This window comes from Aphanomyces invadans (genome assembly GCF_000520115.1).
Source record: "Aphanomyces invadans strain NJM9701 unplaced genomic scaffold supercont1.11, whole genome shotgun sequence".
Classification (NCBI taxonomy): Eukaryota; Oomycota; class Saprolegniomycetes; order Saprolegniales; family Verrucalvaceae; genus Aphanomyces; species Aphanomyces invadans.
The window spans coordinates 221,270-237,106 of NW_008580156.1; the positions used below are offsets into that span (position 1 = coordinate 221,270).

General features: G+C 53.7%; 7 protein-coding genes across 10 annotated transcripts; 3 read left to right on the plus strand and 4 right to left on the minus strand.

Moving 5' to 3' along the window:
• Nucleotides 1-279: 279 nt before the first annotated feature.
• Nucleotides 280-2,744, minus strand: H310_06228 (hypothetical protein). Its single transcript, XM_008871211.1, has one exon. The coding sequence runs from the start codon at nt 2,038-2,040 to the stop codon at nt 1,435-1,437; it is 606 nt and encodes a 201-aa protein (XP_008869433.1). The 5' UTR covers nt 2,041-2,744; the 3' UTR covers nt 280-1,434.
• A 171-nt stretch (nt 2,745-2,915) lies between these two features.
• H310_06229 (hypothetical protein) lies at nt 2,916-6,160 on the plus strand. Its single transcript, XM_008871212.1, has 4 exons — nt 2,916-3,039; nt 3,089-3,146; nt 3,211-3,834; nt 3,894-6,160. Exons 1-4 carry the CDS (start codon nt 2,933-2,935, stop codon nt 5,505-5,507), a joined length of 2,403 nt encoding a protein of 800 aa, XP_008869434.1. The 5' UTR covers nt 2,916-2,932; the 3' UTR covers nt 5,508-6,160.
• On the minus strand, nt 5,480-7,461 carry H310_06230 (hypothetical protein). Of its 3 annotated transcripts, XM_008871213.1 has the most exons (8): nt 7,396-7,461; nt 7,132-7,327; nt 6,899-7,085; nt 6,740-6,838; nt 6,388-6,670; nt 6,190-6,337; nt 5,948-6,139; nt 5,480-5,897 (listed from the first exon to the last, which is right to left on the minus strand). In XM_008871213.1, exons 1-8 carry the CDS (start codon nt 7,412-7,414, stop codon nt 5,741-5,743), a joined length of 1,281 nt encoding a protein of 426 aa, XP_008869435.1. In that variant the 5' UTR covers nt 7,415-7,461; the 3' UTR covers nt 5,480-5,740. The 3 variants fall into 3 exon arrangements, with proteins under 3 accessions (XP_008869435.1, XP_008869436.1, XP_008869437.1); XM_008871214.1 differs by having other exon boundaries at nt 5,480-6,139; XM_008871215.1 differs by having other exon boundaries at nt 5,948-6,337.
• Nucleotides 7,462-7,649: 188 nt separating this feature from the next.
• H310_06231 (hypothetical protein) lies at nt 7,650-9,357 on the minus strand. The gene is made up of 6 exons (XM_008871216.1): nt 9,245-9,357; nt 8,954-9,171; nt 8,775-8,885; nt 8,649-8,702; nt 8,034-8,593; nt 7,650-7,976 (listed from the first exon to the last, which is right to left on the minus strand). The coding sequence occupies exons 1-6, from the start codon at nt 9,315-9,317 to the stop codon at nt 7,877-7,879; spliced, it is 1,116 nt and encodes a 371-aa protein (XP_008869438.1). The 5' UTR covers nt 9,318-9,357; the 3' UTR covers nt 7,650-7,876.
• A 153-nt stretch (nt 9,358-9,510) lies between these two features.
• Nucleotides 9,511-11,299, minus strand: H310_06232. Of its 2 annotated transcripts, XM_008871217.1 has the most exons (7): nt 10,674-11,299; nt 10,425-10,628; nt 10,305-10,376; nt 10,189-10,224; nt 10,063-10,128; nt 9,781-10,013; nt 9,511-9,725 (listed from the first exon to the last, which is right to left on the minus strand). In XM_008871217.1, the coding sequence occupies exons 1-7, from the start codon at nt 11,280-11,282 to the stop codon at nt 9,659-9,661; spliced, it is 1,287 nt and encodes a 428-aa protein (XP_008869439.1). In that variant the 5' UTR covers nt 11,283-11,299; the 3' UTR covers nt 9,511-9,658. The 2 variants fall into 2 exon arrangements, with proteins under 2 accessions (XP_008869439.1, XP_008869440.1); XM_008871218.1 differs by having other exon boundaries at nt 9,781-10,376.
• A 697-nt stretch (nt 11,300-11,996) lies between these two features.
• On the plus strand, nt 11,997-13,343 carry H310_06233 (hypothetical protein). The gene is made up of 6 exons (XM_008871219.1): nt 11,997-12,491; nt 12,537-12,564; nt 12,617-12,703; nt 12,778-12,845; nt 12,897-13,001; nt 13,047-13,343. The coding sequence occupies exons 1-6, from the start codon at nt 12,073-12,075 to the stop codon at nt 13,300-13,302; spliced, it is 963 nt and encodes a 320-aa protein (XP_008869441.1). The 5' UTR covers nt 11,997-12,072; the 3' UTR covers nt 13,303-13,343.
• Nucleotides 13,344-14,158: 815 nt separating this feature from the next.
• Nucleotides 14,159-15,079, plus strand: H310_06234 (hypothetical protein). Its single transcript, XM_008871220.1, has one exon. The coding sequence runs from the start codon at nt 14,319-14,321 to the stop codon at nt 14,646-14,648; it is 330 nt and encodes a 109-aa protein (XP_008869442.1). The 5' UTR covers nt 14,159-14,318; the 3' UTR covers nt 14,649-15,079.
• Nucleotides 15,080-15,837: the final 758 nt, after the last annotated feature.

Consider the following 15,837-nt stretch of genomic DNA (forward strand, 5'->3'; position numbering starts at 1 on the left):
TTCCTCAGCTGTCCCAACGAGCGAAACGTAGCGCATGATGATGCATGCCATGGTCGACCAAGATATCGCATGGCTTTCAACGTTCGTTCATCCGGACGACGTGGCTATTCGCTGCCCCTCTAACGCGAGTGGAAATAATCGGAGCAGTTTTGCGGCGTTTCATTAGTTGAAATTCAACAGTTTCAACCAATTCCATCCGATAAATTCGACTTTAATCCATTCTTTTTAACCAATAATAGTGCGAATTCAATCCGCGGTCGATTTTCCATTCTTTTCCGCGCGAGATCGGCCATGTCGGGCATCTCGATTGGCGCGTCCTTCGGTGGCGCGATGCGGGAGGAAAACCTGACGCCAATAGCAAGCATGGCGATGCAGCGAGTCAATTTTCCCGACGGCATAGATGATGATACTGCCAGCGCGATGATTCCACACATCGTCGGCCATCGAGGTGCCAAGATTACGGTTGCAGGGGCCACATCCAACACAACGCTGAAACTCAAGGTGGCCTCATCAGCATCGCAGAGCTATATCTCAGTTGCAGGCCAAAATGTGCTTCGAGCGAACCATGGAGCAAGGCTGGCACAGCAGTTGATTGACGACGCACACCAGAACGTCCTCCACAAACAAAAAGTCGCCAAATCTCAACGGACCAGCGCATCGACTGCTCAACCCACGGCTTCATCCAAGCAACCAGCTGCGTCAAAGGGGCGGAATCGTGTACATGCAGTCGTATCTGCAACCCCCGTGCCCCAACCCGTACCCATTCGCAAATGTGTAAACTCCATCAAACCTCCTCCACGGACAGCGCCGCGTTTGACTCATGCACCCATTGTACAAAATGCTTCCCCTGTTTCCACGAGCGAGACTCCGCGGAATCCTAGCACCACGAATGCATCGCCGCCACAGGAGATGACGCCAAAGAAACGTCTACGTCAACAAGAGCCCAATGTCATCGAAATCTTGGACACTCCGACACGAACTCCAACCTCGCCTCCCCCACGCCCAGAGCAAAACAAAAGCAAAGCCCCCCAAGCCATCGTGAAATTGTCATTGTCATCTGGGGGAGTACCCAACTCGTTGTCAAGCGCACAAAATGTATCAAAGCGTGAGACGCCGAAGACCATCTCAACTGTTTCCTCGAAAGATCTCAGCATCGCTACAAGCGCCGTCCCCTCCATCTGTCCTCTCGATGGCACATTATCGCACTGTAACAAGTCGCATGACGCCGTCACTGCCGCCTCATTGCCTGTGCTGCATGCAACCACGCCACAGCCCCAGGGAGCTGCCACACATGTCGCACAAGCCATGCAAAGCTCCACGCCCTCGAAGTCGAGTGAACTTTTTGTACTTGGAAAGTTACCGAGTCCTTCCGAATCACCCACGCCATCGTCCCTTCCTTCGTCAGCGTTGGTCGCGTGGACGTCGACCTTGCAGTCATCCGTCGCAGATATTGCTAGGTTGGGCAGTGCTTACGCCAAGTTGAGGAAGGAATTCCGAGCTGCCAAACGACAGAAGCGTCTTGCAGATGCGCGGATGCGGCATCTCGTCGCGATCCAGGCCCTTGCTGCCCATGTCCCACTTCCTACAGCAACGACGTGGCACAGCGCGGCCAACGAAGACCTTCTGAAGATTCAACGCCGCATGCAGCGAGATCATCTCGGGAAACGATGTCCTAGCTCGCTGCTTCTCCCTGCGTTCGTGCGTGTGGCGCTCGTGGTGCCGATGCCAGCCCCTCGACTTTGCAATGCGTTGGTGCTCATGCATGACCAGCTGCTTCCTCATCCATTCCAATGTTTGGACGACAGCTTCCCAGATATGTCCGACTTGTCCAAGGCAGAGCTTCTCCACTCGATGCAACCCAACGCTGACCTGGAAGAGACTTGCCATCTCCACGAAACCATGGTGGCGTCCGCAGCGTCCACCGCGACCAATATCCATGAATTTGGGCTTTATGCAGTGCACATCAGCTACGTCCTGCGCCGCATTGTGCTTCATCGGGCGGCGTCCAAAGAGTGGCTTTATCGCGGCTATGGCCAGCATGTTCCACTCGAATCGAATGCCAATGCTTGGCAGGAATCGTTCGAGTCGTGGCGCAATACAGTGATGGAAGCGGTGCTACCGTCAGCATTATCTCGGGAATGCCACCCACTTGTCCAGCGAACGTGTGACTTTTATCCCTACCTCTTGCCGTCCGTGTTGCAATGGACCAGCGACATGCAAGCCCGTGGCGAGGCGAAGGATGACTCGGCGACGGTATTGCAGCCACTTCTCGACAAGGTGACAAGCTTGCTGCTTTCGTGCAAAATGCCATTTCCGCGACTAGTCGAACATGAACGCCTGCTGCAGCAGCACGTGAAGGCATTGCTCGTTGCACTTGCTCAGCAGCAAGTGACGGAGTGGGCCCAACTTCTCAAGGCGCATGCAGACCTTCGTGAACTGGTCGAGACTGGATTCGACGACGATGGCGTGGCGGGGGTTTATCTCCTCCCTGGATATGAACATCCACCCCAACAATTGTGCGACGACAACATTCCACCCTGCCAAACCCTTCCTGCCTTGGCAGCACTGGCGCACCAGCAAGTGCGGTTGTCTCGACGTAAAGCATGATGAGGCATGTATGTTTGATCTTGGCTTCCTGACACACGTCGATTCGCGCTGTCGCGTCCACGTGGTCTCCATGACGACGCGTTGGATTTTGGAATGCATAACCTTTGAAATTTAATATCGAAATTGGCTTGGCGCCATTCCAGAAATGTCACTCTCGCACAACGCATGCATGAATGGGACACGAATATTCTCGAAGCTGGCGCATTGCACCAATCAAACTCCTGGGAATTTTTATGAGATCTCGATGATTGGCTAAAATTCAAACTCCCTAAATCGGTGGGGGGGCCGTCCGTAGCCATTTTGCATTGATTCTGTCCAAGGAAACATGTCGGTGATCGGGATTGACTTCGGGAACGTCGAATGCGTTGTCGCTCAAGCCAAGCGCGGCGGCATTGACATTATCCTCAATGAGAACTCCAACCGAAAGAACCCGTACGTGATGACTGTGGATTATTGTAGTTGAATCTCACGGCAATTGTAGGAACATGGTCTGCATGGCGGGCAAGCAACGCTACATTGGGGAAGCCGCCGTGAGCATGGTATGCATTTTGTTTGCATGATGAAATGTCGAATATCTATTTTGACGCTACTTGTCGAATGTAGGCGCGCACTAACTACAAGAACACGGCAACGGATGTTAAGCGTTTGATCGGCCGTAAGTTTTCTGCCCCAGATGTCCAAGAAGAAATCAAGAACTACGGCTTCAAGTGCGTCGAATTGCCGTCGGGCCAAGTTGGCATCGTTCTCAACTACAACGACAACCCAGTGACATACACGTGCGAACAAGTCGTTGCCATGATGTTGAACAAGTTGCAAAACATTGCTGCCGTTGCAAACGAAAATGTGCGACCTGCCTACGGTGTTCTGTCTTGCCCTGGGTACTTCACCGATGTGCAACGCCGTGCGATGCTGAACGCATCCAAGATCGCTGGGCTCAACTGCCTCCGCTTGATGAACGAACACACGGCCGTTGCCCTCGGCTACGGTATTTACAAGTCGGTCCGCAACTTGTTCCACGAAACCAACCCCGAACACGTCATGTTTATTGACATGGGTCACTCTGGCTACACCGTGTCGATCGTGAACTTTGTCCAAGGCAAGTTGCAAGTCAAAGCCGTCGCGTACGACCGATTCCTCGGTGGTCGCAACTTCGACTTTGCTTTGGCCAAGGATGTCGCTGAAAAGTTTGAAGCGAAGCACAAGAAAAACCCGTTGGCGGACGCCAAGGTACTACCCGTTTGCTGTCAGCAGTCGCGAAAAGTGTGCTTACTGTTTATGTGGTGTAGTCTCGCCTGAAGCTGTTGTCGGCCTGTGAAAAGACGAAGAAGAACCTCAGTCCCCAAGGTGTGACGTCCTCTGCACTTAACATTGAATGCCTCGTCGACGAAATCGACTATGCGTCCAAGGTGAGCCTGGAGGAATTCGAAACTCTCATCGCTCCGCTCCTCGAACGCTTGGAAGCTCCGATTCAGTCGGCGTTGGCGGACGCTGGCCTCACTGCCGACAAGTTGAGCTGCGTCGAAATCGTCGGTGGTGGTGTGCGTGTCGCGTCGGTCAAGCGCCGCCTCGCCGACATTCTCGGTCTCGACAAGGAAAAGCCCAACATGGGCTTGAGCACGACGTTGAACGCCGACGAAGCTGTTGCACGCGGCTGTGCTTTGCAGTGCGCCATTTTGTCGCCCTTGTTTAAGGTCAAGGACTTTTCGATTTCGGACATCAACAATTACCCGATTCGCGTGTCGTGGGAAGGTGCAACGTCGTCGGAAGACGATACGCACGAAGACGAAACGGATGGACCTGCAGCTGCCCAACCTACTGCCAACGCCGACTCGATCTTGATCTTGACCCGCAAGGATGATTTTCCCACGACGAAGCGCATCTCGTTTCGCCGATCGGACCCTTTGGTCGTGGACGCCCACTACGACGAGACAGCCACGCCGTTTTTGCCCCCTAGCCCGTACACAAACTTGGGCAAGTTTACCATCTCGGGCATGTGTGCTGACGAAAATGGCGAAGCGCCTCGCATCCGTGTGAACGTGCGCCAAGATATTCACGGGTTGTTTGAAGTCGCTTCGGGCCAAATGATGGTGGAAATCAAGGAAGATGAAACCAAGGAGGTCGAAGCCAAAGAAGGCGAAGAGAAGAAGGCGGAAGAAGGCCCGAAGAAGAAGCGCTTCCGCAAGGTCGAACTCAAGGTTGAATCGCAAGTGAACGGCTTGTCGTCGTCGGAAGTGACCCGCGCGTCCGAAGATGAGTTGGCCATGGCCCAACAAGACCGCGTGATCGAAGAAACTGCAAACAAGCGCAACGAACTCGAAACCTTTGTCTATGACATGCGCAACCACTTGGGCGAAAAATACAGCGAATTTGTCTCGACCGCGGACCGCGAATCGTTTGAAGCCAAGTTGAACGACATGGAAGACTGGCTGTACTCGGACGAAGGCTTTGACTCGACCAAGTCGGTGTACCAAGCCAAATTGGATGAATTGCGTGTCGTGTCCAAGCCGATTGATGCCCGATACCAAGAACACCAGAACCGCCCCGACGCCCAGGCGAAGTTGCAGGCGTTGATTGAGGAGTACAAGAAGCTCGCCAATTCGACCGACGAAAAGTATTCGCACTGGACGGACGAAGACTCTGCCAAGGTCCGGGATGCCGCGACGAATGCTGAAACGTGGTTGTTTGACCAATTGAATGCCCAAGCGAACGTCCCGTTGACCGCGGCGCCCGTCGTGACGGTGGCTCAGATCGAAGCCAAGCTCGAGGAAACTCGTGCTCTGGCGACCCCGATCATCAACAAGCCGAAGCCTTTGCCCAAGGTTGAACCCCCGGCTGCTCCCGCGACGTCGACCACGACCGAGGAAGACACGAAGGAAGGCGACAAGATGGACTTAGATTAATGGACGCCTCAGCCATGCAACTGTTAGGACTTACAACAACTCAAGAAAAACGAATCCAATTGCGCGTATGTGACTTCGACTCTTTCGAGACGCGCGCCGTGCAAAGAACAGGTCTTCAGCATGGACGACCAAAAAGACTTGCTGGGGGAGGCAATGATGTGTGCGAACGACAGAACGAAATTGAAAGCCACGGCATGAAAAGCGCGTTAGTCGCCAGCTAGAAGGGGTGAAGCTCAAAGCTTGGACGAAGGAGCGGCGGCGACGGCCTTGGCGAGGGAGGCAGCCATCTTCTCCAACGCCCAGCGAGGCATTTCCGCGGTCACGGGGAGGTACACGAGGTTCTGCATCACCTTTTTCGAGATGACGGGGTCGTACGATCGATCCGTGGGACTACAGAGCGATCCATTCCACATGCAGACGAGATTGCAAGACGGTCTTACTGGGGCACAAACGCCAGTTGGGTCGCGCCGGCGGTCACGTCAAAGCCATCTTGAATCATGGCGGCCGCAACTTGGCGGGGGTTGGGCACGAGGACCGGGAAGAGCCAGTAGTAGTGGTTTTTTGCATGCACGCCCGGCACCGACGTTTGCGGGATGTTGCGAATGAGTTGCTCGAGCTCTTCGCTTTTGCTCCTGCATCCATCATGTGAAAACACTCGAGGCCGCACACCGCGCCTCCGTACTTTCGTTTCGCGACATATTCCATGTCAAACGTCGTGAGCTTGCGGTGGAGAAGAAACAGGAGCGGCATGGACGGGCGCTGGCGGATGCCAGTGATCAAGTCTCCTGCAAATCCACGAATCTGCGCCGTGATCACGTCGTCCGCGCTATCTACTCGCAGCGCCGTGAAAAACGACAAGGGGATCGAGCAACCAACGTACATCCGAGTTTGGACACGGCGTTGAAAAATAAACCAAACATGGCGGGCGTCGTCAACGAGTGCAGCACCGAGTACTTGATCAACCGGTGAAGGAAAAACTTGCGAGATCGCGGCGCGTACGAGTTATTGATGGCACGCATCGTGCGCAGGATCGCTCGATCCGAGACTCGCACGATACCGCCGCCGAACGCCGTCGACGTCTTGATAGTCCCAAAACTGAAGAGCGCAATGTCGGTGTCACGATGGCCATTGTAGGACGGACCACAGTATGCTTGAGCGCAATCCTACAAAGGACGAGAACATGGCGCAAGGGGCATGATCGAAGCGCTGGAGGATCGTGGAGAAGGAATTACCTCGACAAGGAGGACGTGGTGCGACTTAGCAAACGCCGACACGGCGTCCAAGTTGTTTAACGTTCCAAAGACGTGAGCGACCAGAATGCACTTGGTATTCTGCAACATGTAGCAACAGACCGTGAGTCGTGGCCATGCGCGCGCGAAAGGTCGACGTACGGCAGTCACGGAGTGCTCCAACACGTCCATTTGCATTGCCAGAGTGTCCTCGTCGAGGTCAACGGGCACGGCGACAAGACCATGGTGATGGATAACCTTGAGCATGTCCGGGATTGTAATGGACGAGCAGATGATCTCGCTGCCTTTTGGAAATGCCATGGCTTGCAAAAACAGGTCGAACCCAGTGCTAGAATGCGTTGTCGTGTTTCGACAAGAGAGGATTCCAGACGCACCGAACAGAGAGGCAAGCGAGAGCTCGACCGTGCGGGTCAAACGCGGTCTCCAATTCCGTCGCAAGGTTATCGCGGTCAGCTTCGTTCAGTGAAAAGCACGACGCAATCGCTGACATGATGTCCGAGTACGTAATGTCCAAGCGTTTCCGTGGGAAGATGGACCATGGCAAGCCACCGCTGTGCTCTTCAAACCGCCCTACATCGTGCACATATGCACAGTGAGAATGCCATAGCGTGCCGGACGGGATGCACGTTGCGGCGTACCAAAGGGCTTCAGCGCCATCTCGGTGCACCGTCGATGTAGGAAGAATGGCGGAGTGCAGTTTTTACAGGGAAAAACACTCTTAACCATGGGATGATCCACACCGTCGTCGTGTAAAACTAAAAAATTCAATATTTTCATTCTAGAATTGTATGAAGAATTTTCATTTACAATCACGACGGCTTCACGACAACGCATTCGGTCAGGTTGACATCAACATTCCCACCATCATCAACCCACGCCTCACGATGCGGCGCGGTCCTCCACCTCCCAAGGTGCCCTGCTCACCGAGCTGCCAGACCTGTCGCGTTCTCAGGGAATCGCTCGACTTCTCGCTCCATCCGCGGGCGACATCTTTTTCCAAACCCACAGCCAACGGCCAAACGAGCGCATCGTGTTCCTCAAACGACGGCAGCATGAAAAAGGAATACGGCAGCCAACGCGCCCGCGACACACACACCCCACGACGAACCGAATTGTTCGTTAATCATCAAAAAATTGCGTGCGCTCAGCCGTGGCGGACGGCGGTGTCCCGAGCTCACTCAGCCGGTCCGTGTCGACGTCGTCTGGCTCGCTTGCCGCCCTACAACGGCCAGTCGTTGTCATTCCCACGATTCACAAAGCGAAAGGCATTTCATACGATTTCGATCGATACCGCACGAGCGACGGACTTCGCTTGAGGCCGGAAAATGACATGCCCGTGATCGACATGCGCTCGAAAGATTCGCTCATGCTCGATCTGCGGCGCAGCAACGACGATTGGAGTTCTTTCATCTTTTCCGGCGACGGAAAGTGGATCTTGCGCTTGATATTTTGCATCTTCTGCTTGGCTTGGACGGAACGGTGGAGCAAGTTGGACTTCATGTTGCTGAACGTGGTTGCCGACGATGAAGACGATGGAGTCGACGGGTGACGTTGCTTGTCTGTTTCATGGATGGTCTGGTTCGAGTCGCCGTCTCCGTCAAAATGATCATTCTCCTCATCGGCGACGCTCACCGCACTCTCTTCGTCATGAAGAGAACCGTCGTCGTGCAGTTGATTGTTGTCGGTGGTGGACGACACGTCAGGCACATGCAAGGTCGTGCCGAGAGTCGACAAGTACGGGGACAGGCCATTCTCCACTCGAAGGACGTGACAGTGGTAAAAGTAGTTGCCCCAGAACACGTCTTCCGCGAGTTTGTACGACAGTTCAAAGTGGCGCTACGGAGGAAGCAGGGTCAAAATGGCAAGCTATCGACGGCACCTTGAGGCGAACCTGTCGGAGGTGCTCGTCCAGAGCTAGCAATGCTGGAGCAATCTGAACAAAGCGCTAGAATCAAAGCAGCATCAGATTGTCGTCAAGAACGTGGTGGCATCGTGTGTGCTCGAGAGAAGAACGTACGTCGATGTCAAAGACGGGCTGCAGAGTAACAAGGGACAAAGTGGAAAAATTGGATTTTGACCTGCTGATTGCAAACACGCCGTCTTTGACATTCTCGTGGATGTGTCCCTCCTATGTATCTCAATGGTCAGGTGTGTGCGACGAGTGATGGAGAAGTCATGGAGGTAAACATGACGCACATCATCCATCCAAGGCAACTCGGCAATCAAGTCGAGCGGGGTTTCTTCCGGTGCATCGAACGCTTCTGCCAGAGACTCCTGCGCAAGGAGACTCGCCTTTTCAACCACTTTCGTCGACTCGACAGCCAAGTACTTGGCAGTTTCCACGGCGGACGTTGACAAGTCCATTGCATCCTGTGTCAGTTGGCGACCCAGCTGTGACGCAAATGAGAAGAAGCCTAGAATGACTGAGCGTCTGAATGAACTCTCCTCGGTACCGTTTGGGTTTTCTCTACGTCTAAGGACTAGTACCTCTGGACGTGCCGTAGTCGTCTGCTGCGTCCTCGTGCAGCTCTGATGCGCCGTGGGCGGCCGAGTCCATCATGGTTGCGAACGTCCGTATGTACTTCTGCCGCCGAGGTTTCATGAACCAAATTGCTCGGTATCCGGATATTCTCCATCATTTTTAATCACGTTACTTCATTGGATACAAAAGCATAGTCTAAACACGTAAAAACTGGTTCAAGTCGATGGAATCCGGATAACACCACGTGACACTTGACGCCAGTTCTGTGCAAGGACGAGTACAGTACGAGGAAGAGGACGGCGCCGATTCGCGCTCGACGAGGGAGGATGCATCGCTCTTCCGCGCATAATGAGCAACGTGGGTTGACACAAACAGCCACAGCATGCACGTGCCATTCGTTCTAACAGCGTTTGGTCTATCTAGTGATCTCGCCAGTCTTCGGATTGCTGGTTCAAGCTCTTTAGCGGCACCAGTTCTCGAAGCACCCTAGATGCGAACCCTCCCCATGAGATCGCGACGACGCAGCAGATTACGAACGTACGGATGCCACACGTATTCCTTTGTCGGGTCTTTTTCTTCGGCGATCTGCTGAAGCACCAACGTTTGGACGTCCATAGCACGAGCTTGCGCGACGTCTTCCTCCAACAACGAGACAATCTTAGCGTTAGCAGCCAAAGCTTCCTGTTGGCGCAACGCCGCTTCTTCCTCGATGCGTTTCGTTTCCAGCTCGCGAAGTCGCTTGCGCTCCCTTGCATTCTCAGCTTCCTTTGCCCACTACGTCATTCCACGATCAACATCTCGACGTGGAAAACGCAACACGAACCTCGTCGGGGTACTTGGATCGATGGTCCGCCAAATCTGCCAGCCCCACGTCAATCGCATCGCATTGCTACATGAGGCTTTTTCAACACAATGTCGCTCTCCCTCAGCGAAAGCGTCTCTAACGTACTTCAAATTTGGCTTCAAGGCGTTCCAGCGCTGCGTTCTACCACCCACCACCAATGGTCAAGTAAATCAAATCATGTTCAGCACTCTTCTTCGCTTATGGAGCAACGAGAAATTTACCTCTTCCACAAGCTGTGCTTGAGCCATTTCCCGAAGCTTAGTCTGCAGCGTCACCAGCTTTTGCACGTATTTCTACTCGACAGCCGCATGAGTCTCACATGAATCGTCGATTCGACGTACATTGCGAACACGGAGAATTTGCAATGCGTTGGCCATCCTGTCGCGCATGTGCACAGGCGATTCCTTGGCTTCGATCTCTGCCGCCGTGGCGAAGTATTTGCCATGCGCCAGCCTGAGCAAGTCTTTGTGTTGTGTCTGCAGCACCGCTTCGAGGTACTCCACCACGCGCTTGGCGTGGTCGATCTGTTTCAAGCAGTCCACCACCTAGTCATCGTCAGAAGTGAGGTGGGCGAAATAGAGACAATGTACCGGATGCGCAGCTCGAGCCTTCAGTCCCATGGGCAAGTCAGGCTCGAGTTCACCGGCCTGCTCCTCCTGTGCTTTTACGATGTTGTCCTTAACCGCTTCCTTGTCCTGCCATGCCACAGGAAGTGGTTCCCCCGTCTCCTTCCACATGACGCGGAGGTCTTCCAGCGGATACAGCTTTTGATCGTTCCACAAGCGCAAGATCTTGAGAACAGTGTCGCGGTCGGCGGGGGAATTGCTCACCAACGAGACGGCTTCAGGAAGATACCTCAGCAAACTCTTTTGGAACCAAAACGACTGCGCTTTCACGCTCTTAAACAATACGTGGTTTGCAACGTACAAGAACGGGATTCGATCGTGGGTGTCACTGTTGCGCAGGTTGCTCATCCACAGTGTACACAACGCTTCGGCGTGCTCCTCACTGTCCTCGTTGTGCAGGAGAAAGAGATCTGCGACCGCGTTTATTCGCTCGCTCGAGTCATCCAGCTCCGACAGTTCGTTCTCGATCTCTGCGCGGTGCCATTGAGCAAGCTCCACCGATCCATCGACCACCTTCACGTCGGTCTCGATCTCAATCGCCGCATCCGCGGGCACTTCGTCCCCTCCCATCATGCGTTGGTGCCAAGCTGCAGGTTTGAATAATGGTATCCGGACAACCCTCCGGATAAACAACGGCCAAAAGAAGATTATAATGTAGCAAGATCGCCTGACGAATGAACGCGGGGCGAGAGATGGAGGCGGCGAGAACGATGGAGGCTGCATGACAAGGCCGAAACAAAGAAGAACTTTACGTACGCTCCGTCATGTACTTCGTACCAGCCCGCCCTGTGCGCGGAGCTCCAATGTCTGCCCAACCGTGTCAGCAATTCTTAAGACGTGCGAAGGGTTGCGCATGCATTGTTTTCACCAATACGTGTTGACACGTCTCCCAGTCAGGCTACGTAACGAAGGACGTGAAGGTCCAAGTGACGCCCTGAAATGGCGGTAGCAGCAGCGCCACTGCCGACACAGGAAAGCTAAGGATTGTTCTTGCCCATTTTACGCCACCTTCAACAATGGATGGCGGAAATCCCGTCAACAAGTACATTGTCATTCGATATGTCACTGGTACGGGGCGACCACAAAGAGAAACTATTCGTCCTCGAATGCTTTGACGGCGAGAAGACTCACATACAACTCAAAAATGCGCCATATCGAGCTCCATGCCACCTCGCGTCTTCATCTTTCCTCAAGTGCTCCATCTCAGAATCATCGATGTACTTGTATTAGGGAACTCCCTGGCCGTTCTAAATATAACCCACGTTCCCTCTCCAGATTCGAACATTTCGTTGGGATTCGTGGGGCATCCACCTTTGCTGCTGGACGGTGGACGGCATTGCGATCAACGCGCGCGGCTGCCGAGATGCAAAAGGACTCGCTCTACGTGCGGTTTGCGGCCGGTGCTGTCGCGTCCGCCACCGCCGAGATGGCAACTTTGCCCGTGGATATCACGAAAGTGCGGTTGCAAGCTCAAGGCATGGCGAGTGCAAGCAACGTCCTTGGTGCTTCTTCGTCCGTGAGATACACGGGCATGTTGGATGCAGTACGGAAGATTGCGACAGATGAAGGCCCGACAGCACTGTGGAAAGGCGCGCGACCTGCCGTTGCACGTCAATTCGTCTATTCGAGCATGTGCATGGTGCTTTACGAGCCGTTCCGCGATGCCATCATGCTGTTACATGGGCGGAATGCCGCAGAAGAGGGTGTTGCTGGCATGTCTTTTGTCCAAAAGCTCATGGCGGGCGGTCTTGCCGGTGCGTTCAGCATCAGCATTGCGAATCCGTACGTCATCTCATGACTTCGTCGGATGATGACATCGTTCCGCAGGGTCGATGTGATCAAGGTTCGCATGCAGGTGTGAGAAACTTGACTAATTCATCACCACCTGACGCTTTCGACTTGGACAGGCTGACCGAAGCGGAGTCTTGTACAGCGGCATTGCCGATGCCATGACCAAAATCTACAGAACTGAGGGATTCCGGGGATTCCTCAAGGTATCGCCTCCCAACCCTGCGCCATTGTCATCCACGACAGAGTTTGCGTGACCATGACCTTGGCTCTTATGAAGGGCGTGGGACCGAACGTGACCAGAGGCTTCATTGTAAACGCCGCCGAGCTCGGCGTGTATGACCAAGTGTACGTAGTCGACTCCCTGCTTCCTTGTGCGCATATCCTGACTTTGTTTAGGAAAACGTCGTTGATTTCACACGGGATCGTGAACGAAGGCGGGATTGGTGCGACGTTCGGCGCGAGCTTGTTCGCAGGGTTCGCGGGAGCGGCCGCATCAAATCCGTAGGTGTCGTTGTTTAGGGAGATACTCATGTGCGTCGTGGACAGAGTCGACGTACTCAAGACCCGCTTGATGACGCAGCCGTCCGGCACCTCGGCACTGTACACGGGCATGATCTCGTGCGCCCGCCGCACGTTCCAAGAAGAAGGGGTCAAGGCATTCTACAAAGGGTTCATTCCGAACTGGATGCGCAAAGCCCCGTGGTGTGTCGTCTTCTTTATCACGTACGAAGAGAGCCGCGCGGCGCTGACGGCGCACGACAGCACTGCAGTCACATTTGTCCTCAACCAGAAGAAATTATAACCCCACAATCCAAGAATGCATTGAAATGAATGCTGACCACCTATCTCGCAGAAATTTCACATTGATTAGGCAAACGCCTCCTACGATCGATTCTCCTTGGCCTTGTGTATACCACTCGATCCAACATACTGCAGCGTTCAGCTCTTTCATGCGCTGCGCCTTCGTTGTCGTTTGATGGAACGGATGCAGGATGAACATGATGCAGCGTAGGTGTGCAAGTGCCTGGCGTCTAGCGGTGCACACGCCAGTCGCCGACTGCTTGTTAGCCAACATCACTGCAACACGAATGTCGATGCTTTGGTACACTGCGTGTTTCGCCAAGACTACGAATGCGCTTCCGTCGTGTGAGTGGCATGGTCAGCGCAATACTCGATGCTGCCACCCCATACATTATTACTCTTCAAACGGTGTTGGAGAATTGCGGTGGCAAAGAGTATAAGCTCCTTCACGTGAAGATGGATGCGATGATAACTTGCTTGCGTCGAGTGCGATGCCAACAACTACAAGAACGCGTAGGTCCACTCGACATGTCGAATTTGGCAAGAGGCATCCATGGAAGCGCTTCTGAATTCCCACGAACGAGTTTTCTTGCCATGGAAAAACACACCACATCTGAAAATTGCAGCGAGTGGATAATATATCTCACTCAACGCCTAGCGTATGTCGTAGGTTATCGCGTTGAGAGTAGGCAGCTTTTTGAATGGATCAAACTTTGTCGACAGTTGGGACCGACTCGCTTGCATGGAAGGCCCCACTTGTATTGATAGCCAAAGGGTACTTCCTATGGCTGGCAATAACCCGTGTGCATTCGTATCAGTGCAGGAGGCGGAAGCCAAGACAGCAGAAACAAACTCATCTTTAAGTGGTCGCACGTTGCGCGAGAATGAACATGCGTTATCTGGTTGGCGCGCAGGACACGTCCTTCCTCATGAAGCGCACAGGTTTATCGATAGGTTTCGTCTGTCTGGCAGGACCAACTAACGCGGAATACTCCATTGATCGCGTCACAAAATGACATGTTCTCTCCAAGTTGTAAGACGCACCCCGACAGTAGTCACTCGGGTCCAGAAGGGATTCGACGCTCCGTTATCTCAAGAAGTTCTGGACTTGGTGCACGTTGCTACACCACAACCTTGGCGTCAATATTCTTGCTCCGGAGATACCACGTGGATTTGGGTGGTTTCAGCAGCAGGCTTTGTCTTGGATGGGACATGGAGGGTGGCGCCGACTCGCGTCGAGGGGAGGGAAGACTTGATCGTAGCGCCTTGTACTCTGTGGTCAACACGACGTCGACCTTAGGATGGGCAGTTGGTGGACGAAAGCTGGCACGCAGGATGGCGGGGTGAGTCATTGCGTACAGAGCATCCACGTCGCAATCATCAAGCGAGGTCCATCGATCCCTTGTGATCGAGTCAGGGTGTGGTAGTGAGCACGTAGTGCTCCAAACTCGAGACCGAATGCGCCGCTCGGCCACCGATCGATTGTTCACGCGATGATTTCGTTCATTCGACCCTTCGAACAACGTGCGTCGCTCGTCCTCGCGTCGGGCACGCCTCCTCTCGCCTTCTGACAGTGTAGGATTACGCGTCGAGTTGAACGACTCCAGGAGTCGCTCCAAAGTAACTAATGTTTCGTCGTACACGTCAGGCTCTGCGTCAACTGGGTCCAATGCCACTGGTTTCTTGTCTTGGAACCCATCGACAGCAACGTCGGCGTCGGAGGCAACGCGGCTGGGTCTCAACGGGCACTGCATGTTTCCGCGTTCTGCTGTTCGCACCAAGATTGTACCTGAACATTGGATGACGATTCCACCAATCAGGGGAGTTTCTTGCCATCGGTCGAAATATAGCCAATCATATCGAGGAAATCTGATATGACCGTCTTTGATTGGCTTATTTCATTCAAGAGCATACATGACGCAACTCTGTACGAGGCCAATGGAGCGGCAGATCCAGGACCTGGCCGCTCCATGGACCACGTGACCACCATGCGATGCATGTTGGCATGCACATCATGGATCTTACACGGCTTTCACGAAGAGTCTCCCTCGTCTTCATCGTGAACGTAAGAGTTCTCAAAGAACAGCACGCTGCCTCCCCCAATACGTGTTCGTGAAATGGAGGACGATCGAACACAGTTTGACCGGAAGAAGATATCTTTGCGTGAGCTCATCCTTCGCTCTTCTGCATGGCCAGTGTCATCATGCAACACAAGCTCTTTGCTTGCAAGGGATGACGTCCCCACGCGTGTGAAAAGTCTTTCAGGTATAGCTTCACCAGCGAATACCTTTGTCCCTGCCACATCTTGTGTGACTTGAAGGATCGGGATGGACTTCGTATGGATAGCTCATGGGGATACCCTCCATAAGGAAAAAATGATGTGTGCCCAATGCTTGTTCCAATCGGCCGGCAAGCGTTCGCACCCAGATGCTGTGCGTGCGTGCTCGAAGAAGCCGCAGACCCGTCTTGCCGACAGACACGGCAGAATTCAAAGCAGACAGCAAGAGTTTGACACAAATGCCTTTTAAGCACTCGT

Excerpts from the sequence above, each read along its gene's own strand:
- H310_06234 (XM_008871220.1), top strand. The coding sequence starts at position 14,319 with ATGTTCTCTCCAAGTTGTAAGACGCACCCCGACAGTAGTCACTCGGGT.
- H310_06232 (XM_008871217.1), bottom strand. The coding sequence starts at position 11,282 with ATGATGGGAGGGGACGAAGTGCCCGCGGATGCGGCGATTGAGATCGAG. Across the intron at positions 10,377-10,424 it reads AAATTCTCCGTGTTCGCAAT|AAATACGTGCAAAAGCTGGT; the intron begins GTACGTCGAATC and ends GCTGTCGAGTAG. Across the intron at positions 10,225-10,304 it reads AAGCACAGCTTGTGGAAGAG|AACGCAGCGCTGGAACGCCT; the intron begins GTAAATTTCTCG and ends GGTGGGTGGTAG.
- H310_06230 (XM_008871213.1), bottom strand. Across the intron at positions 6,671-6,739 it reads ACCACGTCCTCCTTGTCGAG|GATTGCGCTCAAGCATACTG; the intron begins GTAATTCCTTCT and ends CGTCCTTTGTAG. Across the intron at positions 6,338-6,387 it reads CGCCGTGTCCAAACTCGGAT|ATAGCGCGGACGACGTGATC; the intron begins GTACGTTGGTTG and ends CGCTGCGAGTAG.
- H310_06231 (XM_008871216.1), bottom strand. The coding sequence starts at position 9,317 with ATGATGGACTCGGCCGCCCACGGCGCATCAGAGCTGCACGAGGACGCA. Across the intron at positions 8,703-8,774 it reads AGCCCGTCTTTGACATCGAC|CGCTTTGTTCAGATTGCTCC; the intron begins GTACGTTCTTCT and ends CTTTGATTCTAG. Across the intron at positions 7,977-8,033 it reads GTGCGGTATCGATCGAAATC|GGCGGCAAGCGAGCCAGACG; the intron begins GTATGAAATGCC and ends TGGCCGTTGTAG.
- H310_06228 (XM_008871211.1), bottom strand. The coding sequence starts at position 2,040 with ATGCTGGCCATAGCCGCGATAAAGCCACTCTTTGGACGCCGCCCGATG.
- H310_06233 (XM_008871219.1), top strand. The coding sequence starts at position 12,073 with ATGCAAAAGGACTCGCTCTACGTGCGGTTTGCGGCCGGTGCTGTCGCG. Across the intron at positions 12,704-12,777 it reads GATTCCGGGGATTCCTCAAG|GGCGTGGGACCGAACGTGAC; the intron begins GTATCGCCTCCC and ends GCTCTTATGAAG. Across the intron at positions 13,002-13,046 it reads GGAGCGGCCGCATCAAATCC|AGTCGACGTACTCAAGACCC; the intron begins GTAGGTGTCGTT and ends CGTCGTGGACAG.
- H310_06229 (XM_008871212.1), top strand. The coding sequence starts at position 2,933 with ATGTCGGTGATCGGGATTGACTTCGGGAACGTCGAATGCGTTGTCGCT. Across the intron at positions 3,147-3,210 it reads GGGAAGCCGCCGTGAGCATG|GCGCGCACTAACTACAAGAA; the intron begins GTATGCATTTTG and ends TGTCGAATGTAG. Across the intron at positions 3,835-3,893 it reads ACCCGTTGGCGGACGCCAAG|TCTCGCCTGAAGCTGTTGTC; the intron begins GTACTACCCGTT and ends TATGTGGTGTAG.